This window comes from Delphinus delphis, chromosome 15, assembly GCF_949987515.2.
Source record: "Delphinus delphis chromosome 15, mDelDel1.2, whole genome shotgun sequence".
Taxonomy (NCBI): domain Eukaryota; kingdom Metazoa; phylum Chordata; class Mammalia; order Artiodactyla; family Delphinidae; genus Delphinus; species Delphinus delphis.
The window spans coordinates 40,002,382-40,028,923 of NC_082697.1; the positions used below are offsets into that span (position 1 = coordinate 40,002,382).

A 26,542-nucleotide genomic window follows, 5' to 3' on the forward strand; every position below is an offset into this window, starting at 1 on the left:
ACTCTCTTCACGTGAAGACGTAAAAGAGATGCTGAAGTATTAAATTAAATGATCAGGACAGAAGTTTGGAGCTGAATCTAGTATTCTCAGCACTCCCATTCGTCATTTGGGGTTCTATCCCAGCATCTGGAATTGAAAGTATTTTATAACATAAGCTTAGTTTTATTTTTCATTTCTTAATCATTCATAGGTTTGATTCTAAATAAAATTAGTTTGCAGTTGTCTGCTATGCAAGGTTTTAAATACATCAGGCGTTGTACAATATTCACAGGAAGGTGAATATTTGATGCCGTCTTACGGATAAGAATTCTGAGATCTTGACCTTTCCTTACTACCAAAAATTACTTGTCCAGTAGTTTGACATCACACAAAATGGCATATAACTGCTTTTGAAATCATTTTAAAATGCTAAAAAGCTACGTGAGCTTTCGCTAAAAACTATACTACCAAAAATGAAAAATCTCTTCCCAGAACACTGAATGCAGCACCAATTCAAATTTTTCTCAAATATTCTTCTGAGTCTCCAAGGAGAAAGCTTTCACAGAAGTTTCACCTCAATTCACTAGAAAAATCCATCGACTCCACCTTGTTAACACATCCAGAATCTGACCACTTCTCGCCACCGCCCTGGTCTGAGCTGCCATCATCTATTACCTACCGTGTTGAAAGGGCCTCATCACTTCCATGCTCACCTTGCTCTGTCCCCTGCCCCAGTCTAATCTCAACACATCAGCCAGTGACATCCTTGTAAAACACAAGTCAGGTAATGACATTTCTCTTCTCAAAATCCTGCGAAACCCCTCATGAGGACTCTAGCATGAAAACTGGAGCCTTCACCAGGATCTCCAGGCTCCCAAGTGATCTGGTCTTCTCTGCTCCCTCCTCCCCTCATCTCTTCTTCCTCTTGCCCCCTTGCTTACTCTGCTCCAGCCTCTTACAAAACACAAACATGCCAAGGGGACTCCTGCCTCAGGGCCTTCACCCTGACTGTTCCCTGTCAGGATCTTCCTTATTTCCCAAATGGCAAATTTTCCCATCTGTTTAAATATATCTCCCTGATGAGGCCAATTCAAAACTGTACCCAACACACTGCTCCTCTACCCAGTACTCCCAATGCCTCTCATTCTTTTTTACATTTTTTCTTTTTTTCTACCTTCTCACATACCACATAACTTTATCACTGATGATATTATCTGTTGTTTATATCTATCTCCCTCAAATAAACTGCAAGCTTCACAACAACAGGGATCTTTGTTTTTCATTGATATCCATGTATGCTAAGCATTTAGAACAGTGCCTGAAGCACACTAAGCATTAGAAAAACATTGGCAAGATATTCAACAATAAGCTAGGGTGTCAAAATTCTCTAAAGGACAGCATTTTCCTTGTGTTATGCTCTCCTTAATTTACACTAAAGCAAGTCTAAAGTGTTAAGAAACAAAAGCAACACTACTGAGACCAGCACTGAGTGGGATTATTAAAACCTTCAACAAGCTGAGCTATTGAAGTGCCAGCATAGCCAAACACCTGAAAACACAGTGAGGTCAATTAACAGTTTCACGGATGGGAAATTTTCAAAAACCATGACACTATGTAGTCAGTCTAAAAATGTGCAATTTAGTGATTCAGAAAGCTCTCAAAACTGCTTAAAATGCATTATGCTGGATGAGAAAGATATAGGAGAAAATGACAGCTGCCTCTTTGGACTTAAAAATGGATTTCTATATATTTTGCCTATTACTTCTTTATCATAAATGCACAGAACTGAAGAAAGACCACCAATTTGGTGGCTACTGATTATTTAAAGCTTACAAACACATAAAGTGCAAATAAGGGAGAACCTGCTGTATGTGGAAATAACACGTAATGACCAAATTAAATAATAAGGATTTAACTCTTCTTAAAATTTTTATTACAAAAATTTTCAAACATATACATTACAGAGAATAGTATAATGAACCCAAAGGATCATCACCCATTTTCATCAATTGTTAATAAATTGCTAATCTCATTCATTTATATTCCCACCCAGATTATTTTGAAGCAAATCTCAGATATCATATAAGTTCAAATATAAATATTTTAGCATGCATCTCAAAAAATAACTTTTTTAAAAAACATAACCACAACATAACCAATTGACACCTAAAACAATTAACAATAAATCCTTAGAATCAAAATAGTTTATTCAATCGATGTTCACATTTCCCTGATTGTCTCATAAAATTTTTGCTATTATTGTTATTTTTGCCTTTTAAACTATTTTGTTTGAAGGGGAACCCAACTAACCCACCCATACCTCCTGATTAGTTGATAGCTCTCTTATGTTTCTTTTAGTCTATAGGTTTTTAAATTTTCTTTTCACATTCATACAACAAAGGTACTAAAATCAATGAATTTATGAAATACAATAGGTTAAATAGTATTTTTAAATAAACAATGTACCAAAAATTAAATTTGCATCTCAAAAAATCTGAGGGTCTAATGAGCAATAATGCTTTTCTAGCTTTCCCTTTTTCACCAAAAGAAACATAATTTCCAAAAATTATAACTTATTCTATAACATATTAGGGTAGCAGTCAGCAATTTTTTTTCTGTAGAGGGCCCGACAGTAAACAGTTTGGGCTTTCTGACCAGATGTCTCTGCTGCAACAACTCAGTTTGGCCTCTGCGGAGCACAAGCAGCCATAGACAATATGTACACAAATGGGTATGGCTGTGTTCCAATAAAACTTTATTTACAAAAAACAGGCAGTAGTCCAGATTTGGCCCACACACCATAGTTTGACAACCCCTGTTTTGGATGGTTATGCCTATCAAAGTTGTACCCTATCAAAATGAAGGAGGAAAGAGTAAAAATAAATAAAATTTATTTACTTCTACAAATAAAATAAACGTAGGAAAATACGACACAGTTTATGATAGTAGGCCCACCAAATTTATGAGGATATCATATGCATGCTAAATATATTCTACTAATCTGACCAAACACCAATACTTAAATAATATATCATATCATGGTGGCAATAACCAGAAAATTAAAACATAAAAAATTATCAGCTAATAGAAATAACATTCTGCCTAAAGTTTTGCTGAGGGTTTTTGTAACAAAGCAGTAAGAGTTTATAAAATTCTAACAGAATTTAGATACAGCTGAAACAAATACACTCCCTGTCTTCCTCAATGAGATATATAGACAGATGAACTTTTTATTTAAAGACTTCTTAGAAAACACCCAATGACTTGCTGCCCCCATAGAGTCACCTGCCTCTTCAACAGATGACACCAGAAGACCAGTTTCTAAGTCCTCCATCTGCTTTTGATAGTTTTTCTACCTCTATGCCTGGCATACAGGAAGTAAACAAAAAATATTTGCTGAATGAAGGAATGGGTAAGTGAATGAATAACTAAATGGGTGTAAACATTACTTCTTACTATTATAAAAGGATTCTACTCTATGGGTTCTAATCTGCTGCTTCTAATGTGATAAGGACAGACTCCATAAATTTTTAATAGCGTAACAGTGTCAAGTATGGTACTCAGTTTCTTTGTTGGCAAAAGGTATGTTACCCTCATAAATCATATAATGATTTTATGAGATAATACACACAAACCACATAAAACAATGCTTCTCACAGTGTACAAAGGCAATAAATTTTAGCTATTATCATTATAGAAATTAGATATCTAGACTTATTAGGGTTGTGTGTAAACAAGCTTAAAGTAAAAACATGATACATTTGTTTTATTTATTTAGGATACTCAGGGAATTGGGTTTTTTTTAAACTACTGCAGGTATACTGTGAACTTGCAGGTATGTGAGAGATTTCTGCTTCTGGACAAGATGGAGTAACAGGGAATACATTTACACTCTTGCCTGAACCAATGGAAAAGAAAAATCAGATTAAATACAGAAAATGATAGTTTTCAGGCATTAGACAGTAGGTAGCATAGGACAGTGATCCTTAAAAGAAAGGAAACAAACAAGGTAAACCTTATGATTGCCCTAGCTTACTGCCTGGAGACTTTCCAGCCACAGCACAGGAACAGGAACTCAGGCAGAGCCCTGCAGCCTCTCTGAGTTGAAGACAGAGAGCTGGGCATCCAGAGAAGCCCAGGTGGCCGAGTTCACAGGGCAGAGAACCAGAGAGGAGACAGCTATGCAGAGAAACGACTCAAGAAATCTACAGAGTCCACCTATAGTCTTCAGCTGAGTACAGATCAGTGTACGTGTAAGATGAAATCATCCAAAGCCTGGGAAAGAATAACATGAAAAGTTTTAGAGGAAGCAATCCCCAAGTTCACACAGGGCCAGAAACAGCTCCTGTTCCCACCAAAGTAAAAAACCGCATTCTAGTTGCATCTGTTATAGTACTCAGAAAGGTTTTGCCCAACAGCAAAGCAAAATTAGCTCAAAGCTAAATGCTTCTCTAGTTGCATGTAACAAAGTATAAAGCAAGACCTGAAAGGATGAAACTGTCTCTAAATAAATTAACCGCATCCTAGAATTAAAATACAGAAATATCCAACACAAAGTAAGGCAAAACTCACAATATCTGGAATCCAATAAAAAATTACCAAACATGCAAAGAAGCAGGAAAATGTAACCTATAATGAGAAAAATCATTCAATTGAAAACAACCCAGAAATGACAAAGATGACAGAATTAGGAAACAAAGATATTAAAACAGTTACTATAATTGTATTCATATACTCAAGAAGCTACAGGAAATATCAAACATGTTAAGTAGATACATAGAAGACATTTTTTTAAGGTGCAAACTGAACTTCTAGAGATAAAAACTACAATGTCAGAAATGAAAAATAAACTGGATGGGATTAACAGGTGATTAGATATTGCCAAAAAATAATTAGTGAACTTGAAAAAAGCAATGGAAATTATTCAAAATGAAACAAAGAGAAAAATGAATGGATAAAGTAAACAAACTGTCAGTGATCTGTAGGACCACTACAAGAGGTCAAATATGTGTAATTGGAATTCTGGAAGATAGACGAGAAGGGGGGATCAGAAAAAAATATCTGAAGAAGTAATAGCCAAAAATTTTCCAAATTTGATGAACTATATATCCCTACATATTCAAGAAGCAAAATGAACCCACACCAAAGACATTACAAGAAAGCTACAGACCAATGTCTCTCATAAACATAGATGTAAAAATTCTTTACAAAATGTTAGCAAATTGGATCCAATAACATATAAAAAGGATAATACATTATAACCAAGTGGAGTTTATCCTGGGAATACAACTGTTGCTTTAACAATCGAAAATCAACCAATCAGTATATTAACTGACAAAATAAGTAAAATTATAAGATCATTGCAACAGATGCAGAAAAGCATTTGAAAAAGTACAATCCCCATTCCTATTAAAAACTCTCAGCACACTAGGAAAAGAAGGGAACTTTCTCAACACGATAAAGAGCATCTATGATAAACCTATAGCAGCCATCATATCTAATGGTAAAAGAACAAATGCTTCCTCCCTAAGGCTACAAAACAAGGCAAGGATGTCTACTCTCACACTTTGATTTCACATTGCATAGGAGGTGCTAGCCAGTGTAATAAAGAAAAAGAAATTAACTAAAGGAGTTCACATTAGAAAGAAGAAGTATCTTTATTACTTAAAGAACTATCTTTATTCCCAGAAGACAGAACGATCTATGTAGAAAATCTTATGGAATCTGTAAAAACAGTATGAGAACAAATGAATTTAGCAAATTCCTAAGCTAGAATATCAATATAATAAAATTAATCATATTTCTATATTGGCAAGGAACAACTGGTATTTGCCTTTTTAAAATATGCAATTTATCACATCAAAAAGAAACACTTAAGTATAAATTTGATAAAAACTGTGCAAAATCTGTACACTGAAAATTATAAAACACTGTTCAGAGAGGTTAAAGAAGACCTTAAAAAATGGATAAGTTACAAGTCTAATCAAAATTCCAGCAGGTTATTCACAGAAATCGACAGACTAATTCTAAAATTCACATGAAAATGCAAAATGCCTAAAATGGTCCAAGCAATTTTGAAAACAAAAAATAAAGCTGAAGAACTATGTACGTGAGAAAATTAGATCACTAGTTCCAGACAACTGTAGGATCATTTTATGATATAATTTTAATACAGAGATGGCCATCACTTTTTCACATATATTTTATCTTTGTAAAATATAAAAATATTGCACATATCCCCTTTGACAATTGCCTCATCTTGTTCCCTCCTTTCTCCTTCCTAGAGGTAATTATGGTGAGTCTGGTAACCTTCTTTCCAAAACTTTTTTGTACATCTATGTACATGTTTATGTAGACTTAGAAAATCAGAGTGCCAGCATACCTCAGAGATATTGCAAGTTCAGTTCCAGACCACCACAATAAAGTGAATATTGCAATAAAGCAAGTCACACAAATTTTCTGGTTTCCCAGTTTATATAAAAATTATGTTTATACTATGCTGTATTTTATTAAGTGTGCAATAGCACTATGCTTAAAATAACACTGTACATACCTTAATTAAAAAACAGTTTATTGCTAAAAAATGCAAACCATCATCTGAGCCTTCAACAAGTCATAGTAGTAAATAACATTAAAGATCACTGATCACAGAACACCATAACAACTATAATAATAATGAAAAAGTTTGAAATATTGTGAGAATTACCAAAATGTGACACAGAGACATGAAATGAGCAAATGCCATTGGAAAAATGGCACCAATAGGCTTGCTTGAAGTACAACTGCCACAAACCTTCAATTTGTAAAAAATGCAGCATCTGTGAAGCCCAATAAAATGAAGTACGCCTGTACTGTATATGTTTAATACTACGAAGGAATATATGAGAATGAAAAAAGCTAAAATTGAGGACAATTGTTACCTAGGGGCAGGGCCAGAGATGGGGTCAGGGTAAGGGTATGGGACAGTGAGATGGATAAGGATGCCATTAGAAAGGGTCCAGTCTAGGCAGCTTCAAATCTCTTGGTAATGTTTCATTTTCTTAACATGTTTCATTTTCTTAACATGGGAAACAGGGATATCGTGAATATATTTGGGTAAAAGGTTTCAAGATTTCTCAAAACTATATTAATTTATTTTCTATGACTTGAAATTATAACAGTCAAATAAAGTGATTTCTATAGTACCACTGTCACAACTTTCAACAGAGAGTATTAATGTAACTTTAATGTGTTCAGGCATGCTGAACACATATGGTACTAAAGTATAAGATGGTTGAGTATAAGACAATATTGACGCATATTTGTTTATATTATTAGGCATGTTAACAGGACTGTAATTACGTTTTGCAAACAGAAATTTACAAAACTATTTAAGGATGAAATACGATGGTGAGGATTTGCTTTAAAATACTATAGGAAAGAGATGCATGAGATAGATGAAGGGCAAAAATATTGTTAATTATTGGAGCTAGATGGTAAGTTCATGAGGGCTCTTTAAAATGTTCTCTCTACTTTCATAAATATTTGAAAAGTTCAAAGTTTCTTTTAATGAAAATTATATGTTAATGCTGGAGAAAAGATGTAATTTTACTAATTTTAGTGTCACAATATGTTTCTCCAGAAAAGAAAAATTACATACTTTTATATTAAGAACTTCTCAACATTAAAAATGAGTTTAGGGCTTCCCTGGTGGCGCAGTGGTTGAGAGTCCGCCTGCCGATGCAGGGGACACAGGTTCGTGCCCCGGTCCGGGAAGATCCCACATGCCGCGGAGCGGCTGGGCCCTTGAGCCATGGCCGCTGAGCCTGTGCGTCCGGAGCCTGTGCTCCGCAACGGGAGAGGCCACAGCAGTGAGAGGCCCGCGTACCGCAAAAAAAAAAAAAAAAAAAGAGTTTAGACTCTGGTCTTAAAGATACTTTAAAGTTTTATAATAAAAAGACCCCAGTTGAACACTTATTAACAGCAAAAGCATCTCTATAATCAACTACAAAACCTAAAATTAACTGATCTCTTTTCTGCTTTAATCCACAATATTCTATTCCAACAGGAGCTCTATCAAGTATTCAAAATGTTCCAAGATCACAGAACAAAGCGTGTCTTCCTCTCAAAGGCAAGCTACTGCTGGTGTGTAACCAACTGCATCAGCCTTCTGTGGATAAAAATAGCCTTCAAACACCGCATGCACCAAAGACCAAAGACCCAGGGAAAGTCTAAGAACAAAGCAGTTACCAGGGAGGAATTCGGCCGGCTGAGAGCTTGCCCTTCTGCCCTTCACACAAGAGTCTGTTTGCAACTGAGACTGGGTTCTTGATTCCTATAAAATAAAATTGGCAGAAAATGAAGTCAAAAAGTTTTCAAGTTTCCCACTCAATTCTGTGGCAGTTTCAATATGACAAATTTTAAATATCATGGAAAACTTTCTTTAAATATACTAATGAAAACGTTAATTATCATGAAAAATAAGGATCAAATTGACAAATATACGAATACTTATAGATATAAGAACAAATATAAAACATATATTCTCATTTTATCATGTGCTACAGCAGCAAAGACTGAATTTGCAATAATACAAATTTAAATTAAGTTCCTTTTTAATAGATTTCAGTATAGAATTTAAAAAATAAACTGAAAATTTGGCATCTATTATCAAAACCATGAATTTCCTCTAAAGAATAAACATGATTACAAACAGCTTCAAGGGAGAAAAATTAATGACCAAAAATTTTAAATCTCACCTGCAAGAAAAAATAAAGAGAAAGTCCTACAAATGGGATAAGGGTGGGGAGAGGCCAAGTATGTACAAGATTGAGACTTAAAATATGGTTCGGATTGTTTCCAGAAGGGAAAACAAAATGTGAACACTGAGAAAAGGGTGCTTACCTAGGAGGAAAAATAGAACAGAAAGTATTAGCATGAAAAAAATTGCTAGCATGACGATGACAATGACAAACATGACAATGATGATGATAGAAGACAGTGACAGAAACTTAGGATCCAGTATGCGCCAGGCCCAGTGTCAAGTCCTTAAATGTATCAGATTATTTAACTGATCCTTCAACTCTATCACATAAGTACAGTTATAAACCCTATCTGATTACTGAGGAAACATTTGCACAGGTTAAGTTACCTGCCCAGGATCACACACTGAGATTTTAACAAAGGCAGCTAATGTCAGAGACCATGCCCTTAACCACTAACCTACGGATGCCTTTCAGAACACTATTAATAACAACAACAACAAAAAAAAAACAGAAGTGGGATACAAAGAGACTAAAAACCTCAAATTAAGGTCACCAGATTGCCTTAAAACAGAACTAGATATTTAGCTAAACACCAAAAACTTCTCTGCCCCCCCAAAGAATGTATGAAGTAGCAAAGAAAGGAAAAGGTTAGATCTCTGTACTCTCTCTTTTTTGCGGTACACGGGCCTCTCACTGTTGTGGCCTCTCCCATTGCGGAGCACAGGCTCCAAACGCGCAGGCTCAGCGGCCATGGCTCACAGGCCCAGCCGCTCAGCGGCATGTGGGATCTTTCCGGACCAGGGCACGAACCCATGTCCCCTGCATCAGCAGGCGGACTCTCAACCACTGCGCCACCAGGGAAGCCCTGTACTAGCTCTTAAAATAAATTTATTTCTGTATGTGATGATACAGTATTGTAAAGACATTAATAATTACCAAATTAACTTACAAATTCAAAGCTATAAATTCTCCATCAAAGCTTCAAAAGGATTTCTATGATGCATGACAAGCTGACTCTTAAATTCATCAGGAAAAAAAATGAAAAAAAATTTTTTGTAAAAAAACGAAGAGGTATTCACCTTACAAGATAACCATTTTTTATTAAAAGCTATTCTAATTGAGTGTGGTTTGGGTACAAAATAGACAAATATATCAATGGAATAGAATAAAGCTGAAGTTGAGACACAAACACATGTGCATGTGGCTATTTAATACATGATATAGATAGTATTTCAAATGAATAGGAAAACGGATGGACTATCTATGAGAGGTGGAAAGAACACAGAGTGATGGGAGTCAGAAACCAGCTATCAATTTATCGCTTCTCAGCTATAAATTCACCCTTGGTTGCCTTATGGGTGAAAGTGGATATGGGCCTTTTAACTATGTTTCCTTTGCCAGCTGGCACACAGGTCAGCTCTGTCAGTAGAGGGCACTGGAGACACCATGCAGGAGGAAAAGGTGGCCTGCCAGCCAGGCTCCAGGAGAGCACCAGTTATTCTCACTATCTGGTCCACAAGGTTCTCTCCAGTGCTAAGTGCTTGCGGGGTGCAGCTTTCTCCAGCATTTGGCTACCATGTTTTCCCCAACTCCTGATTCAGGCCACAGCAGCATAGCTGACAGCCCCAGAAAGAACAGGACCAGGCCCAGCTCAAGTCACTGATCCCCACACCTTCTCCTCAGCCCCATAGCAAAGCATCCTGTGGGGCTGGCTGTCTAGGGAGCCAAAAGCCCAATCCTCATCCTGCAAACAAAGGTTTAATTCCCATGGCTTCCTGGCCTCTGTGTGCCCACCTATCAGCCTAAGGCCCCCAGGATTGTTTCTGCTCTCACAGTGACTGTGGCCTGGGTAACCCAGCAAAAAAGTGGGCTGTCAAACAGTCAGCTGCAGCCACACCTTTTTCTGTGAGGTCTGAACTCCCTTCCAACTTTATCCTTACCTGGGTAGTCTCCCTCTGCCCTTTACATTAAGCTTCTCCTGTTTAAACTGCTGTGTGGTTTCTGTCCCCTAGGTGGACCCAGACTGACACAGTAACCTTGGACAAATTACTAAATCTCTCCTGTGGCTCAGTTTCCTCACCTATAAAATGGGGATAAAAGTACTGACCTCAGAAGGTTATCATGAGAACTAAATGATTTAACATACATGAACTACTGGAGAACATTGCATGGTATGTATGTAATACTAACCCAATAAATGGTACTTAATATTATTGTTACTGTTGTTATTCAATAAATTATATAGGGACAATTTGCTGATCAATTCAGAAATTGATCAACAAACAATGCATTCAAGAAGCCAATGAAAAATAAATTACACATGTATTTGAAGAAAATGTGACTATAGTTACAGTTATGAGTGAGATAAACCTTAAGAAATGTAAAATACAAAAGCCACAAAAGGGAAAGTAATAAGTTTGACAAATAAAATTTTAAATTCCAATATGATAAAGCATGTTATAAACAGAGGTAAAAGGCAAGCCACACAAGAAGTATAAACAGTTCACAGAGAAATGCTAATGGCCTTTAAAAATATGAAATTTCATTAAATACCAATAAAACCTCATAATAAAAGAAATTAAAACTAATTGAAATGCTGTTCTTACCTATCACAAAAATCAGAAAAGATACAGAAGATTGGAACAATGAATAAGCAAATTGACCTAGTTGACATACATAGAATACACACCCAACAACTGCAGAATACTCTTTTGACGTTCACATGGAACATTCATCAAAATACACCATAAGCTGAACCATAAAGCAAGTCTCAGAAAGTTTCAAGGGGTTGGAACCATTCAGAATACATTCTCTAACCACAGTGACATTAAACTGGAAGTCAATAAAGACTTTAGGCAAATAAATTTGACAACTCCTATGAAAAAGACAAATTCCTTGGGAAACACACGTAAGAAAAAATATAGATAATCTTGTAACTGGTAAAGAAATTGAATCCCATTTATTTAAAACTTCCCACAAAGAAAACTCCAATGATTCAAAATAACTAATGCATTTTCCAAACAATTAAAAAACATTCCAGTTGTACACACACTCTTTCAAAGAACAGAGGAGAAAAAAATCCCAACTCATTTTATGAGGCCAGCCATAACATGATTCCAAAATCTAAAAAGAATATTTTAAGAAAGTAAAATTAAAGCCAATCTATTATATAAACATAGATGTCAAAATCTTAAACATCAGTAAATCAAATCCAGTGGAATGTGAAAAAGATAAAAAATTACAATCCTGACTTTATGCCAGGAATGAAAAGTTGGTTTAACATTCAAAAATCAACCATAAATTCCATCATATGTAACAAAATAAAAAAGAAAAGCCAAAGATGCAGAAAAACACTTAATGATATTCAATAACCCATTCAAAATAAAAATTATCAGCAAACTAAGACTAGAAGGAAATGTCCTCAATCTGATAAAGAGCATTTATGAAAATCCTACAGCTACCAGCACACAGTATGGTGAAATATCTAATGCTCTCCCTCTAAGACCAGGAACAAAGCAAGGATGTACACTATCACCGCTTATATTCAATATTGCACCGAGTGTCAGAGCCAGCACAATAATGCAAGAAAAAAAAATTTTTAATATTAGAAAGGAAAAAAAAAAACTGCCATGATTCAAAGATGTGACTGTGTATATAGAAATTACAAGAGAATCTATTTTTCTAATTGCTTGAATTAATAAGTGAAGTCATCAAGGCCACTGAATATAAGTCCAATACACAAAACTCAACTGTATTTCTAAATACAAAAATAACTGTATATTAATTTTTAAAATATATATTTACAATAGCCATCAAAAAAACTTAATATCTAGAATAAATCTAATAAAAAGGGTATATAAGACATCTATACTAAAAACCATAAAACATTGCTGAGAAAGAAATGAATAATATTTATACAAATGCACATATTTCATGTTCATGAACAGGAATATGCAATATTGTTAAGATGTCAGTTGTCCACATATGGTTTTATACATTCAATGCAATACCAGTCAAAATCTCAGCAGGGTTTTATTATGGACATTGACAAGTTGATTCTAAAAATTTTATGAAAATGCCATAAACTTAGAATAGCCAATACAGGGGCTTCCCTGGTGGCACAGTGGTTAAGAATCCGCCTGCCAATGTGGGGGACATGGGTTCGAGCCCTGGTCTGGGAACATCCCACATGCTGTGGAGCAGCTAAGCCCATGCGCCACAACTACTGAGCCTGCGCTCTAGAGCCCGCGAGCCACAACTACTGAGCCCATGTGCCACAACTACTGAAGCTTGCATGCCTAGAGCCCGTGCTCTGAAACAAGAGAAGCCACGCAATGAGAAGCCCACGCATCGCAACAAAGAGTAGCCCCCGCTCATCGCAACTAGAGAAAGCCCAGACCCAACACAGCCAAAAATAAATTTATTAAAAAAAAAAAAAAAAAAGGGCTTCCCTGGTGGCGCAGTGGTTGAGAGTCCGCCTGCCGATGCAGGGGACGCGGGTTCGTGCCCCGGTCCGGGAAGATCCCACATGTCACGGAGCGGCTAGGCCCGTGAGCCATGGCTGCTGAGCCTGCGCGTCCGGAGCCTGTGCTCCTCAATGGGAGAGACCACAACAGTGAGAGGCCCACGTACCGCAAAAAAAAAAAAAAAAAAAAAAGAAAAGAATAGCCAATACAACTGTAAAGAAAAAAAAGAAAAAGGAAGTTGGAAGTCTTACACTATCAAATTATCAAAATACAATATAAAGCTATAGAAATCAAGACAGTGTGGGACTGGCAATAGACAGATTAATGGAATAGAAGGTATAGAAACAAACCATTACACATACAGTCACCTGATTTGCCAACACAATTCTATGAGGAAAGAACTGTCCTTTCTATTGACAATAGCAATGAGTCATTTGGATATCCATAAGAGGGCAAAAAGTTAATTTCGGTTCATACTTCACTCAAATTAATCTGAGCTTGATAAGAAAGCTAAATGTGAAGGGTTAAAAACAATAGAACTACTAAAAGAAAACAGTGGAAGCTACCTTCAAAACTTTGGGTAGGCAAAGATTTCTTAAACAAAATACAATAAAAATTAACCATAACATTAAAGGTTGATAACTTAAACTTCATTAGAAGAGTGAGCAACAGACTGGGAGCAGATATTCACAATACATGTATCTGACAAAGGATCTGTATGAAAAATATATAAGGTACTCCAACAAATAAATTTTTTAAAAATCCAATAAAAAGTATGCAGGGGCTTCCCTGGTGGCGCAATGGTTGAGAGTCCGCCTGCCGATGCAGGAGACACGGGTTCGTGCCCCGGTCTGGGAAGATCCCACATGCCGTGGAGCGGCTGGGCCCGTGAGCCATGGCTGCTGAGCCTGCGCATCCGGAGCCTGCACGTCCGGAGCCTGTGCTCCGCAACAGGAGGGGTCACAACAGTGAGAGGCCCGCATACCGCAAAAAAAAAGTATGCAAAAGACTTGAACACACTGCACAACAAGGACATCTAAATGGCCAATAAGCATATGAGACGGTTCTCAATATCATTAGTCACCAGAGAAACTCAAATTAAAACAATAATACCACTACACACGTATCAAAATGACTAAATTTTAAAAAGAATAACAGTATCAAACATTGGCAAGGATGCAGAGTAACTGAAATGCTCATACATTGTGGGAGTATAGATTGTAACAACTACTTTCTAAAACTGTCTGACAGTATCTTCTAAAGCAAAGTACATATGTACTTAAACTTACCATTCCAAATCCTAGGTTTGTATTCAAGGGAAATATTAATAAGTGCATATGCCTACCAAAAGACATGCACAAAAATATGCACTGGAGTTTTATTCATAACAGTCAAAAACTAGAAATTATTTAAATATCCACCAAGAGAATAAGTTATTTTATATACATGCAATAAAATGCTATTAACACAAAAGAAAAAACTACTATGACACAAATCATAAATCAATCTCACAGGCATAACATTAAGCAAAAGGAACCAGACACAGAGGTGTACGATTCCATTCATAGGAATCTGAAGAACAGGCAAATTAATCTATGGTGCCTAAAGTCAGAATTAATGGACAAGGGGGAATGGGTAGGAGGAGAGTACAAGAGGTATAAACTAGGAAGAGGCATAAAGAACCCTTCTGGGAGTTTGGAAATGTTCTATATTTTGACATGGAAATGTTTTATGTCTTGATTTGGTGGTGGTTTACATGGCTATATACATCTAGAAATTAATGAAGTTTTATACTTAAAATCGCTTATATGTGGAATCTAAAAAATGGTACAAATGAACTTATTTATAAAAGAGAAATATAGTCACAGATGTAGAAAACAAACATATGGTTACCAGGGGGAAGGGGAGGAGGGATAAACTGGGAGATTAGGATTGACATATACATAATATTATATATAAAATAGATAACCAATAAGGACCTACTGTATAGCAAAAGGAGCTCTACTCAATATTCTGTAATGGCCTATATGGGAAAAGAATCTAAAAAAGAGTGGACATATGTATAACTGATTGACTTTGCTGTATAGCAGAAACTAACACAACATTGTAAATCAACTATACTCCAAAAACATATATTTTTTTCAAAAATCTGTGCCCTTCATGTATATTTTGTTTAATAAATAAACAGCAAAACATTTGTATCTTATATGTACTGATGTGGAAAAAATCTCCAAGACATCCCATTTAAAGAAAAAAAGAGGGCTTCCCTGGTGGCGCAATGGTTGAGAGTCCGCCTGTCGATGCAGGGGACACAGGTTCGTGCCCCGGTCCAGGAAGATCCCACATGCCGCGGAGCGGCTGGGCCCGTGAGCCATGGCCGCTGAGCCTGCACGTCCGGAGCCTGTGCTCCGCAACCGGAGAGGCCACAGCACTGACAGGCCCGCGTACCGCAAAAAGAAAACAAGAAAGTTTCATAATAATATGTACATTGATTTTTTTTAAATATGTGCAAAACTATGTTTCTCTTACATATAAATATGGATAAATGCACATTATTTTACTGGTTAAACCTCCTAAGGAGACTTTTGGAAGGGAAGATTTGGAAGACCAAAGGTAAATTTTATTTATATCATTTGAAGTTTTTAACAATAAAAATATATTATTTGTGTATTCAAATAATTGCAAAACTAATAGAATATCCTAACTCCCATTTTACATCTCTGTAATCTCTTGAGGAGATGGAGGAGAATGATCAAACTCTAACCAAAGACTTGGACATAAGCTATTTCACTGTTTTCTTTCTATCTGTAGGTAACATTTTCTGTTTTAAATTCCATAAAAGAAAACAATGTTTGTTTTCAACACTATTCCAAGTAAGAATGAAGAAAACAATTGAGCTAAGTCTTTAGGAGGAATGAAATGGTAATATTCAGGTTTTTTCTAAGAATAGAGATAATGTGTTATAATGTTCACATACCACTCAATGCTCCAACAGCTCCAAAATTCAGGGATTTTCCATCCATTATGCTGGCATCACACTCAATTTCACCCAGGAGATTTAGATTAGATCCCATTCCTGCATTTGTAAAAGGAGAATCCTAAAAGATAAAAACAAACATTAAAATACCATTAGTCTTAGAGAAGAATTAATGTCAACACTTCATAAACTCTTCCAAAAACTAGAAAGGGAAAGAACACTTCCCAACTCATTGTATGATACCAGTGCAACCCTGATTCCAAAACAAAGCAAAGATATCATAAGGAAAGAAAACTACAGGACAATATACCTTGTGAATATTGACACCAAAATCCTCAAGGAAAGCAAATGCAGCAAAATATGAAAGGATTAAACACCATGAACACGAGGGATTTCAGGAAAGCAAGTTTGGTTTAATATCTGAAACTCATTGTAATACACCATGTTACTAAAATAAAGAATAAAACAAATTTTTAAAACATGATCATATTAATAGAGAAACAGTATTTGACAAAATCCAATACCCTTTCATGAGAAAAACACTCAACAAACTAGAAATAGAAGGGAACTTCCTTAACATGATAAAGGGCATCTACAGGAGTCCAAAGCTAACATCATATTTAATGGTGAAAGACCCTTTCCCCTAAGATCAGGAACAACACAACAATGTTCACTCTTACCACTTCTTTTCAGCATTATAGTGGATATTCTGAACAAGACAATTAGGCAAGAAAGAAAAACAAAGAGCATCTAGATTAGAAAGGAAGAAGTAAAATTACCTCTATTGGAAGATGACATGATCCTGTATACAAAAAATCCTAAAAACTCCACTAAAAAACTATGAGAACTAATAAAAAAGTTCAACAGGATTGCAAGATATAAGCTCAATATGCAAAAATCAGTTGTATTTCTATACCTTAGTAATGAAAAATCTGAAAATGAAATTAAGAAAACAATTCAATTTACAATAACATCAAAAAGAATAAAATAGGAATAAATTTAACAAAAGAAGCGTAAGAGGTGTACAGTAAAAACTATAAAACATGTTTTAAAGAAATTAAAGACCTAAGTCAATGGAAGGACATCAATGTACATAGAACAGAAGACTTAATATCTTTAAGATGGCAATACTCCCCAAATTGGTCTGATTCAACACAATCCCTTATCAAATCCTAGCTGCCGTTTTTTACAAAAATTGACAAACTGATCTTACAATTCATATGGAAATGCAAGGAACTAAGAATAGTTGGAACAATTTTTAAAAGAAAAACACTTTTTTTCTTTTAAAAATTGAAGGTTCACACTTCTAGGTTTTATAACTTACTACAAATTAAAGTAATCAAGACAGTGTGATATGGACATATAGCTAAGGATAGACATAGATCAATGCAATAGAAGTGTCCAGAAATAAGCCTTACACTTATGGCCAATTCATCAGGGATGCCAAAACAATTCAATAAAGAAAGGATAACTTATAAGAACCTACTGTATAGCAAAAGGAACTCTACTCAATATTCTGTAATGACCTATATGGGAAAAGAATCTAAAAAAGAGTAGATATATGTACATGTATAACTGATTGACTTTGCTGTACAGCAGAAACTAATACAACATTGTAAATCAACTATACTCCAATAAAAATTAATTTTTTTAAAAAAGCAGAAAACAAATACTTCTTTACTGGGTTCAGCAATTTAGTAAGTGAAAATATATATACAATAAAGTTTCAGTTACTGTATTAAAAAAAAAAGAGAAAAGAAAGTATAGTCTTTTCCATAAATGGTGCTGGGACAATTAGATATCCAAACGCAAGAGAGTATCTGAGTCAGAAATCACAGTCAATGCAGAAAAATTAACTATGTTCTAAGCTAAGACCAATATTATCTAGGAAACCAGGGCAATTCTTTACCAACCTAAAGATCACCAAATGCCCAAAATTATCTACAAATGTCCCCAGTTTCCTGGATCCAAGGAAAACTGACCACAACATTAAGACCTCCCTAATGTGTACCTATAACTTGAGCAAAGGGGTCAGGTATTTGAGACCAGGGCTTTTGTTCTAATGCAGTTAGAAAATCTAATTGTCCACAGAATTTTAGAAGATCACAGACTGGAAAACAACAAAAGGTCTGTATAATTAAATAGAAAGTGAGTGATACAAACAATAAGTACTTTGAGGATTCAAAAGGAAATGGCCCAGTATAAGATGAAGAAGTTAATAGCAGACTTCCTGAAGGATGTAAAACAAAACCAAAGACTGGTCAGGGAGCTAGAAAATTCCACTTGGTGGATATGCAGGGAGCAACACATAGGCAGCCGTAAATCGTCAGAGTCACAGAAGACACATTTAGGAAACATGGTTGGCTGGAGCCAAATATGGAGATTGCTCCATGCCACTCATCAGAATCTGGACTTGATTGGGAAAATAATGAGAAGCCATTCAAGCTTTCTGTAGAAGAAAAAGTCAAGATGAGTATATTGGCCAAGGAAACATAAACTGACATTCACATATTATTGATATATGAAAAGGAAGGAGAGGAAACTGAAATCAGACCAAACTGGAGGCTATTTTACAATGCAGGCTTGAAACATTAACCACTTGATATGAAATGACAGCAGCAGGGAAAAGGAAATAGAAAGAAAGAGAAAAGGACCAGAACTTCCAAACTTGAGAGATAAATAAAACCATTAATAAAAACGGGGCATTTTATAAGACGAAGGAAAGAAATTGCGTAATTAATTGTAACGAGTTTGAATAAGGCCTTCCAAGTGAATATTCTACCTAAATCAATTCACAACTAAATACTGGGAAAGAGATCACAACTAAATAAGGACTATGATTTAGAACAGATAAAGACTGAATCCTTGCCCTGGATTATTTCATATATATATATATATATATATATATATATATACACACACACACACACATACATATATGTATGTATGTATATTGGGGGAGCGGCAGAGAAAGGTTTACTGCAGGCAGGGCCAAGCAAGAGCGGGTGGCTCGTGCTCAAAAGCCTGAACCCATATATCCAAACATATAAAGACCCAGGTCAGAAGCCTCATGACACTGAACAGAGAGACTGTACAAGTAAGCACAAGTAAATTATCACCATATTACAAGGGTTTTTTTTTTTTTTACTCTACATAACCTCCCTTGCCTAATCACATATATCTTTCAAAGTATGTGAGAAAGGAACTGAAATGTGAGAAAAATTTAAAGCATCATATTTAGTCATTCCCAAAATATATGTACAAGATCATAACAGTATATATGCCATTTCAACAATCTTTAAAATGGGATATATCAGCAAATAAGCTCTGCAAAATTAATTTCAATATAATACAAAGTTAAAAATCACAAAGTGAACTAAATTATTCTAAAAATAACTCTTGCCCAATGTTTAAATTTGACATTTCAAAAACACCTAAGAAAAAGGGATATGAGAAAATTAAAGGATATATTAGAAGCAATTTTTTTTCAAAAATACTTCTCCTACTTCAAAATACATTTATAACTTCAAAAGTGTGTCTACTGAACTTCTGCTTCTGACTTTGAAGGCATAATAGGGATCATATTTGTCCTCCTAACTAGAAAATCAGACAAAATATATGAAACAGACAGACTTCATTCAATAGCCAGCACAGGACTGTGATCCTGAGAAAAACAGACACAAATCAGGTGCCTCCACTTAATCCCTAGAGATACTTTTCAGCCCACAGCACAGGGAAGAGGAACCCAAAAAAGAGCCAACATTCTTCCAGAGTTGAGGAGACAAAGTTATGAGTTCACGGAGGCCGGAAAGGCTAGAATATGCAGTACAGGGTGCAAAGAGGAGGAAGCTACACGGAGAGAATGCCAGAGGCCTGCAGGACCCTGAGACTTTAAATGAGTATTAGCCTACATACACTTGTGAGGAAGCTACAAGACCAAAGAAAGAACCCCTGGAAAAGAGTAAGCTGAGCAATCCCTGGAGCTCACACAGAGGGGAGAATAAGTCATGTTCCCATCAGCCAGAGTGAGGACATCAGGAAAAGTCTCAGGTACCGTCTAGAGTTGGGCCAAATCAGCCCTAGAAACAAGGCTACTTTAGACTTGCACTAACAAGGTTTTAAAGAAGCCTCAAGGGCTTCCCTGGTGGCGCAGTGGTTGAGAGTCCGCCTGCCGATGCAGGGGGCGCGGGTTCGTGCCCCAGTCCAGGGAGATCCCACATGCTGCAGAGTGGCTGGGCCCATGAGCCATGGCCGCTGAGCCTGCGCGTCCGGAGCCTGTGCTCTGCAACGGGAGAGGCCACAACAGTGAGAGGCCCGCGTACCACAAAAAAAAAAAAAAAAAAAAAAAAAAAAAAGCCTCAAAAGGATCAAAATGATTTACACAACAGTGTCCCAGAACAAAGTCCTACAATATTTGAAGAAATACTACAATATCCAACTCCCAAAGATGTAAAATACAGTGTTTAAAAAAAACCAAAGATGACCAGCATTCAAATAAGCAGAAAACTATGCCTCATAACCAGAAGAAATTACCACACAAAAACAGACCTATAAATGACAGATGATAGAACTAGCAAACAATTCTAATGTTAACTAACAATGTTAAACTAGCTTTCACAAACATACTCTATATGTTCAAGTACATATAGGAAAACATGAAGATAAGAAAAAGAAGCTATGAAAAAATAAATTAATCAAACTTCTAGAGATGAAAAACATAACCTAAGGTGAAAAACACTTTGGAACAAAAAAAGATTTTCACATTAGGTAAAACTAAAGAATCCAAAAAAATATGGACTTTAGTTAATAATAATGTGTTAATACAGGTTCATTAACCGTGAAACATGTACCATACTAATATAGACGCTAATAGGGAAGATGAGGTATTGGGTGTACTGGAATTCTCTGTATTAGCTTCTCAATTTTTCTATAAATCTAAAACCGTTCTAAAATTAAAACTTTATTTTAAAATATCAAGCCACAGCCTGGGAGAAAAATTTTACAAAACATAAAGGTAGAGGACTTGTATCCAGTATATATAAAAAAATCATACAACTCAGTAAGACAATCCAAAGTTTTTAATGGGCAAACAATTTCATGAACAGATTGCAAATAATACATGAAAATATGTATAATATCATTAGTCATTAGGGAATGCAAATTGAAACCACAAGATACCACTAAAATGGTTAGATTTAAAAGGCCAACAATAGTGAGTTTTGGCAAGAAAGTAGAGCAACCGTAACCCTCATACACTGCTAGTAAGAATAAAAATAGCAAATAGTTTGGCAGTTTCTTTAAAGTTAAGCATACACTTACCATAGATCCAGCAATTCTACTCCTAACTATTTATCCAAGAAAAATGAAAGCATATGTCCACATAAAGACTTGAATGAAAATGTTCATATCAGCTTTAATCAGAACGGCCAAAAGAGGGAAACAACACAAATGCTCATCGACTGGTAAATGGATAAACAAATTGTGATATATCAATACAATGAAACACTATTCAGCAATAAAAGGAACAAATTCCTAATTTACCCAACAATATGGATGAATCTCAAAAGCATTATGCTAAGTGAAAGAAGCCACTCACAAAAGGCCACATAATGTATGATTCTATTTATACCAAATTCTAGAAAAGGCCAAATTATGAAAAAAGCAGATAGTAGTTGCCAGGGGTGGCTGAGAGGAGGGGATCCACTGCAGACAGGCATTATGAGAGAATTTTGGGGGTGATGGAAATGTTATATGTCGAGATTGAGTTGGTAGTTACATTGGTAGTTACATTTGTCAAAACTCATCAAATTGTACACTTAAAATTGGTGCATTTTGTTGTATATAAATTATATTTCAATAAAACTGAAAAAAAATTGTACTTATCACTCAGTATAAACTGACCACCCCATATACTAACTTTCCCCTTATAATGTACATAAGCTTTTTATACGGTCATTTGTTGTTGATTTTCTGAGCTGAATCATTTTGTACAACTAGCAATCATTATATCCAATCAGTAGCCAGCGATCCTTTTAAAACCCTGTTTACTCCCCTGTTCAAAAACCTGCAATGGTTTCCTGTCATACTTTAGAATAACATCTAAAGTCTTACTTTCCAAGGTTTACAAGGCCCTACGTGATCTGGCCCCTCTCTTCCTCTCCCTTACTATGCACCAGCCACATGCCTCCTTGTAATTCTTGCACAAGAGGAACACTCTCACCTGAGGGCTTTTACATTTTGAAATGCTGAGCTTAGTGAGCAATTATAGTAGGGGAAAGAGGCAGTAAATAAAGACTCTGTGTGGGGGTGTGTGTGTGTGTGTGTGTGTGTGTGTGTGTGTTTGTGTGTGTGTGTGTGTGTATACAGAAACATACACATACACGTATGTCTGCATATATAAATAGCTGATGTCCCATGACGGTAGTACTAGAAAGAAGAATAAACTGGGATAAGAAGAGACTTTCCCTTCAAACCCAAGACTCCCTTCCCCGACACCTTTGTTTGCATGGCTTTCTCCCCCATCTTGTTCATGTGACATCTCTGGGCAGGTCAGTCCTCCCCATACTGACTTAGCATTTCCCCAACCTTCCCCAATGATTTTTTCTCTTACTATCTTATTCTTCTCTATGGTACTTTTTACTACTTGACATTATATATAATTGTCTAATTCTCCCCACAGAATGTAAGCCCTATAAAGTACAATAATTTGTCTTTTTAGGTGTTGTATCCCAATGTCTAAAGTAATGCTTGGTACACAGTAGGTACTCAATAAATATTTGCAGAATGAATAGGAGTTAATTACAAATAGATATAAATAGAATAACTGATCACTGTGTACTATAAGCCCTTAAGCAAGCTGATACTTACTGATTCCTACAGGTTACTGCTATAAAGAAATGCCAGAAAAATGTAATAGAGTATTAAGAATCCAATCTTTTCACAGTTGAAACAAGAGAAATGAAATAAATTCAGGCAACAGAATTTTCAGTTTCTAAAAGATAACATTTTAAAAGCAAAATATTTTTTAAGTTTACTTATAACTTTCAAAGGAGACAAAGCTTTAAAAAACAAGATCACTTTGCTTAACCCAGCAAAGAGAGGGCAGGAAAGCCAAGAGGTGAATCAAGAGCTACACACCCACCATGACGTGGAAACCCTTTCTTATTAATGAAATTTGGAAACACCGAGCCAAGGCAAAGATCTGCAAAGCATTACTCTTTCACTCTAAACCACAACCTGTATTACCCATTTAATGTCCTCTGCTGAAAGCATAAAATAAGAACTGTTTGCAAGGCTATGGGGTATACTGTACCTCTGGGGATCTATTATGAGACCTCTATTAACAGCACTTACAGATGCAAACAATTTAGTTTTCAAATGTTGTACAAAAACTGGACTGGCACATTGTAAAATCATTTTTATATAAAATGATTTATGTCTGTCCAATTTCCAATCTTCCTTTAAGGAGAAGTTAGACATTTACAGGAAATTACTAATATGTTAGTATTCATACCTTGTTAATCAAGGGCAAATTCAACAGTAGAATGAAATTACGTGATAATACACTTTCTTATTCAAAATTAAGTATGCTAAGATATCAAAATTATTTTTACTATTGCCTTCATTAATAAGCAGGTAGTTTTATTAATCTAAAGCTAATGAGGGAAAAACTGGAACTGCTTTTGAAACAATTTCTTGAATCATTTTTAAATAGAATAATAAACACAGGATGTATACTCCATGTTGTTATAGTCTTTTTCAAACTAACACTAGTAAAAATTGTACAATAAACCTATCCTACCTGACACTATCCTAACAATTACAAACTCCCTGGTATTTCATCATCAATTCTCACTATTTATAGGATGAAGAGAAGCCAATGAAAATGTATTACCAAACAATCATTGAGGATATTTTTATTAAGCAGCCAATTAAGCTCAAATTTTCAAGACCAGATTGCTGAAAGATTTCCAATTTAGATTCCTCTGTGGTGGTATAGGCTAAGATTCATCCATTCATTCAACAAAAAATTATGGTTCATCTATGTGCCAGGCAAATCTTTCTGTAAAGAGCCAGATATGTTATATAGTTCAGGCTTGGCCACACAGACAACTCTACAACTACTAAACTCTGCCTCTGTAACATGAAAAGCAGCCAGAGAAAATACACAAATGACTGAGCATGGCCGTGTTCCAATGAAACTTCATCATAAACACTGAAATTTGAATTTCATATAATTTTTTGGAGTCATGAAATACTATTCTTCTTTGGAGTTTTTTTCAACCATTTAAAAAAGGCAAAACCATTCTTAGTTTGCAGGCCATTCAAAAACAGGCAACAGTCCAGATTTGGCTTTCAGGCCATGGTTTGTTAATCCTTGACCTAACACACGGGGATATAGAAATGAACAAAACAGAAAAATATCACTGTCCACATGGAGCCAGAATTCTAGCTAAGGGAGACAGACAATAAGAAATTAAATAAATTAGATAGCTTATTAGATAGCAGTAAATATGATGAAGAAAAACAAAACAGGACAGGAAATAGGAAGTACTGGGCATGGCAAGAGGGCTATAAGGGGGAGACAAAAAAACCACAGGGGTAGTTACAATATATTTTTCCTTTTAAGTGTTAATCTGATGTAATTTCAGACTGACAGAGAAATGCAATAGTAGTATAGCATCAAGAATATATGAAGAACTCCTATAACTTTCAATAACAACAACCAAAAAAGAACCCAATTATAAAATGAACAAAGGACTTGAATAGACGTCAACAGACATTTTTACCTGAAGAAGAATACAAATGGTCAGCAAGCACGTAAAAAGATGTTCAACATCATTATTCATAGAGAAATAAAAACCATAGTCACAATGAGGTACCACTTTGTACCCATGAGGATGGTTATAATCACAAAAACAAAAAACAGCAAGTGCCAGCAAGAACATGGAGAAATGGTAGCACTTGTACAGTGCCGCTGGTAGTGTAAAATGGCTCAGCTGTTGTGGAAACAGTCTGCTGATTTCACAAAAAGTTAAACACAGAAACTGCTGAACAATCATGACAGGAAGACACTGGAACTCACCAAAAAAGATACCCCACATACAAAGCCAAAGGAGAAGCCACAATGAGACGGTAGGAGGGGCGCAATCACAATAAAATCAAATCCCACAACTGCTGGGTGGGTGACTCACAACCTGGAGAACAATTATACCACAGAGGCCCACCCACTGGAGTAATGGTTCTGAGCCCGACATCAGGCTTCCCAACCTGGGGGTCCAGCAACAGGAGGGGTATTCCCAGAGAACCAGACTTTGCAGGCTACTGGGATTTGATTGCAGGACTTCAACAGGACTGGGGGAAACAGAGAATCCACTCTTGGAGGGCACACACAAAGTAGGGTGCACATCAGGACCCAGGGGGAAAGAGCAGTGACCCATAGGAGACTGAACCAGACCTACTTGCTAGTGTTGGAGTATCTCCTGCAGAGGCGGGGTGGCGGGTCGGGGGAGGGGGAGGTGTCTGCGGCTCACCGCAAGGACAAGGACACTGGCAGCAGAAGTTCTGGGAAGTACTCCTTGGCATAAGCACTCCCAGAGTCTGCCATTAGCCCCACCAAAGAGCCTCTAGGCTCCAGTGCTGGGTTGCCTCAGGTCAAAAAACCAACAGGGAGGGAACTCAGCCCCACCTATCAGCAGGGAAGTGGATTAAAGTTTTACTGAGCTCTGCCCACCAGAGCAACACCCAGCCTCACCCATCACCAGTCCCTCCCATCAGGAAGCTTGCAAAGCCTCTTAGACAGCCTCATCCACCAGAGGGCAGACAGCAGAAGCAAGAAGGACTACAGTCCTGCACCCAGTGGAACAAAAAACACATTCACAGAAAGATAGACAAAATGAAAAGTCAGAGGATTATGTACTAGATAAAGGAACAAGATAAAATGCCAGAAAAACAACTAAATGAAGTGGAGATAGGCAACCTTCCTGAAAAAAAATTCAGAATAATGATAGTGAAGATGATCCAGGACCTCGGACAAAGAATGGAGGCAAAGATCAAGAATATGCAACAAATGTTTAACAAAGACATAGAAGAATTAAAGAACAAACACCTAGAAGAATTAAACAATAAACGAACAGAGATGAACAATACAATAACTGAAATGAAAAATACACTAGAAGGAATCAATAGCAGAATAACTGAGGCAGAACAGATAAGTGACCTGGAAGACAGAATGGTGGAATTCACTGCCGCAGAACAGAATAAAGAAAAAAGAATGAAAAGAAATGAAGACAACCTAAGAGACCTCTGGGACAACACTAAATGCACCAACATTCACATTATAGAGATCCCAGAAGGAGAAGAGAGAGAGAAAGGAC

General features: G+C 36.2%; 1 protein-coding gene across 5 annotated transcripts in view; it reads right to left on the reverse strand.

Annotated features, from left to right (window-relative positions):
- Window positions 1-26,542, reverse strand: part of TASP1 (taspase 1) — a 237,528-nt gene that overhangs the window by 178,399 nt on the left and 32,587 nt on the right. For all 5 annotated transcript variants that reach the window (XR_011246719.1, XM_060031247.1, XM_060031246.2 and 2 more), the window contains 2 exons: window positions 16,167-16,287; window positions 8,209-8,293 (listed from right to left, as the gene is read on the reverse strand). Coding sequence is in view for 4 of the 5 variants with exons in the window: in XM_060031247.1 (XP_059887230.1) it covers window positions 8,209-8,293; window positions 16,167-16,287 (206 nt within the window). In the remaining variant the exon portion in view is untranslated. The remainder of the gene's footprint in view (window positions 1-8,208; window positions 8,294-16,166; window positions 16,288-26,542) is intronic.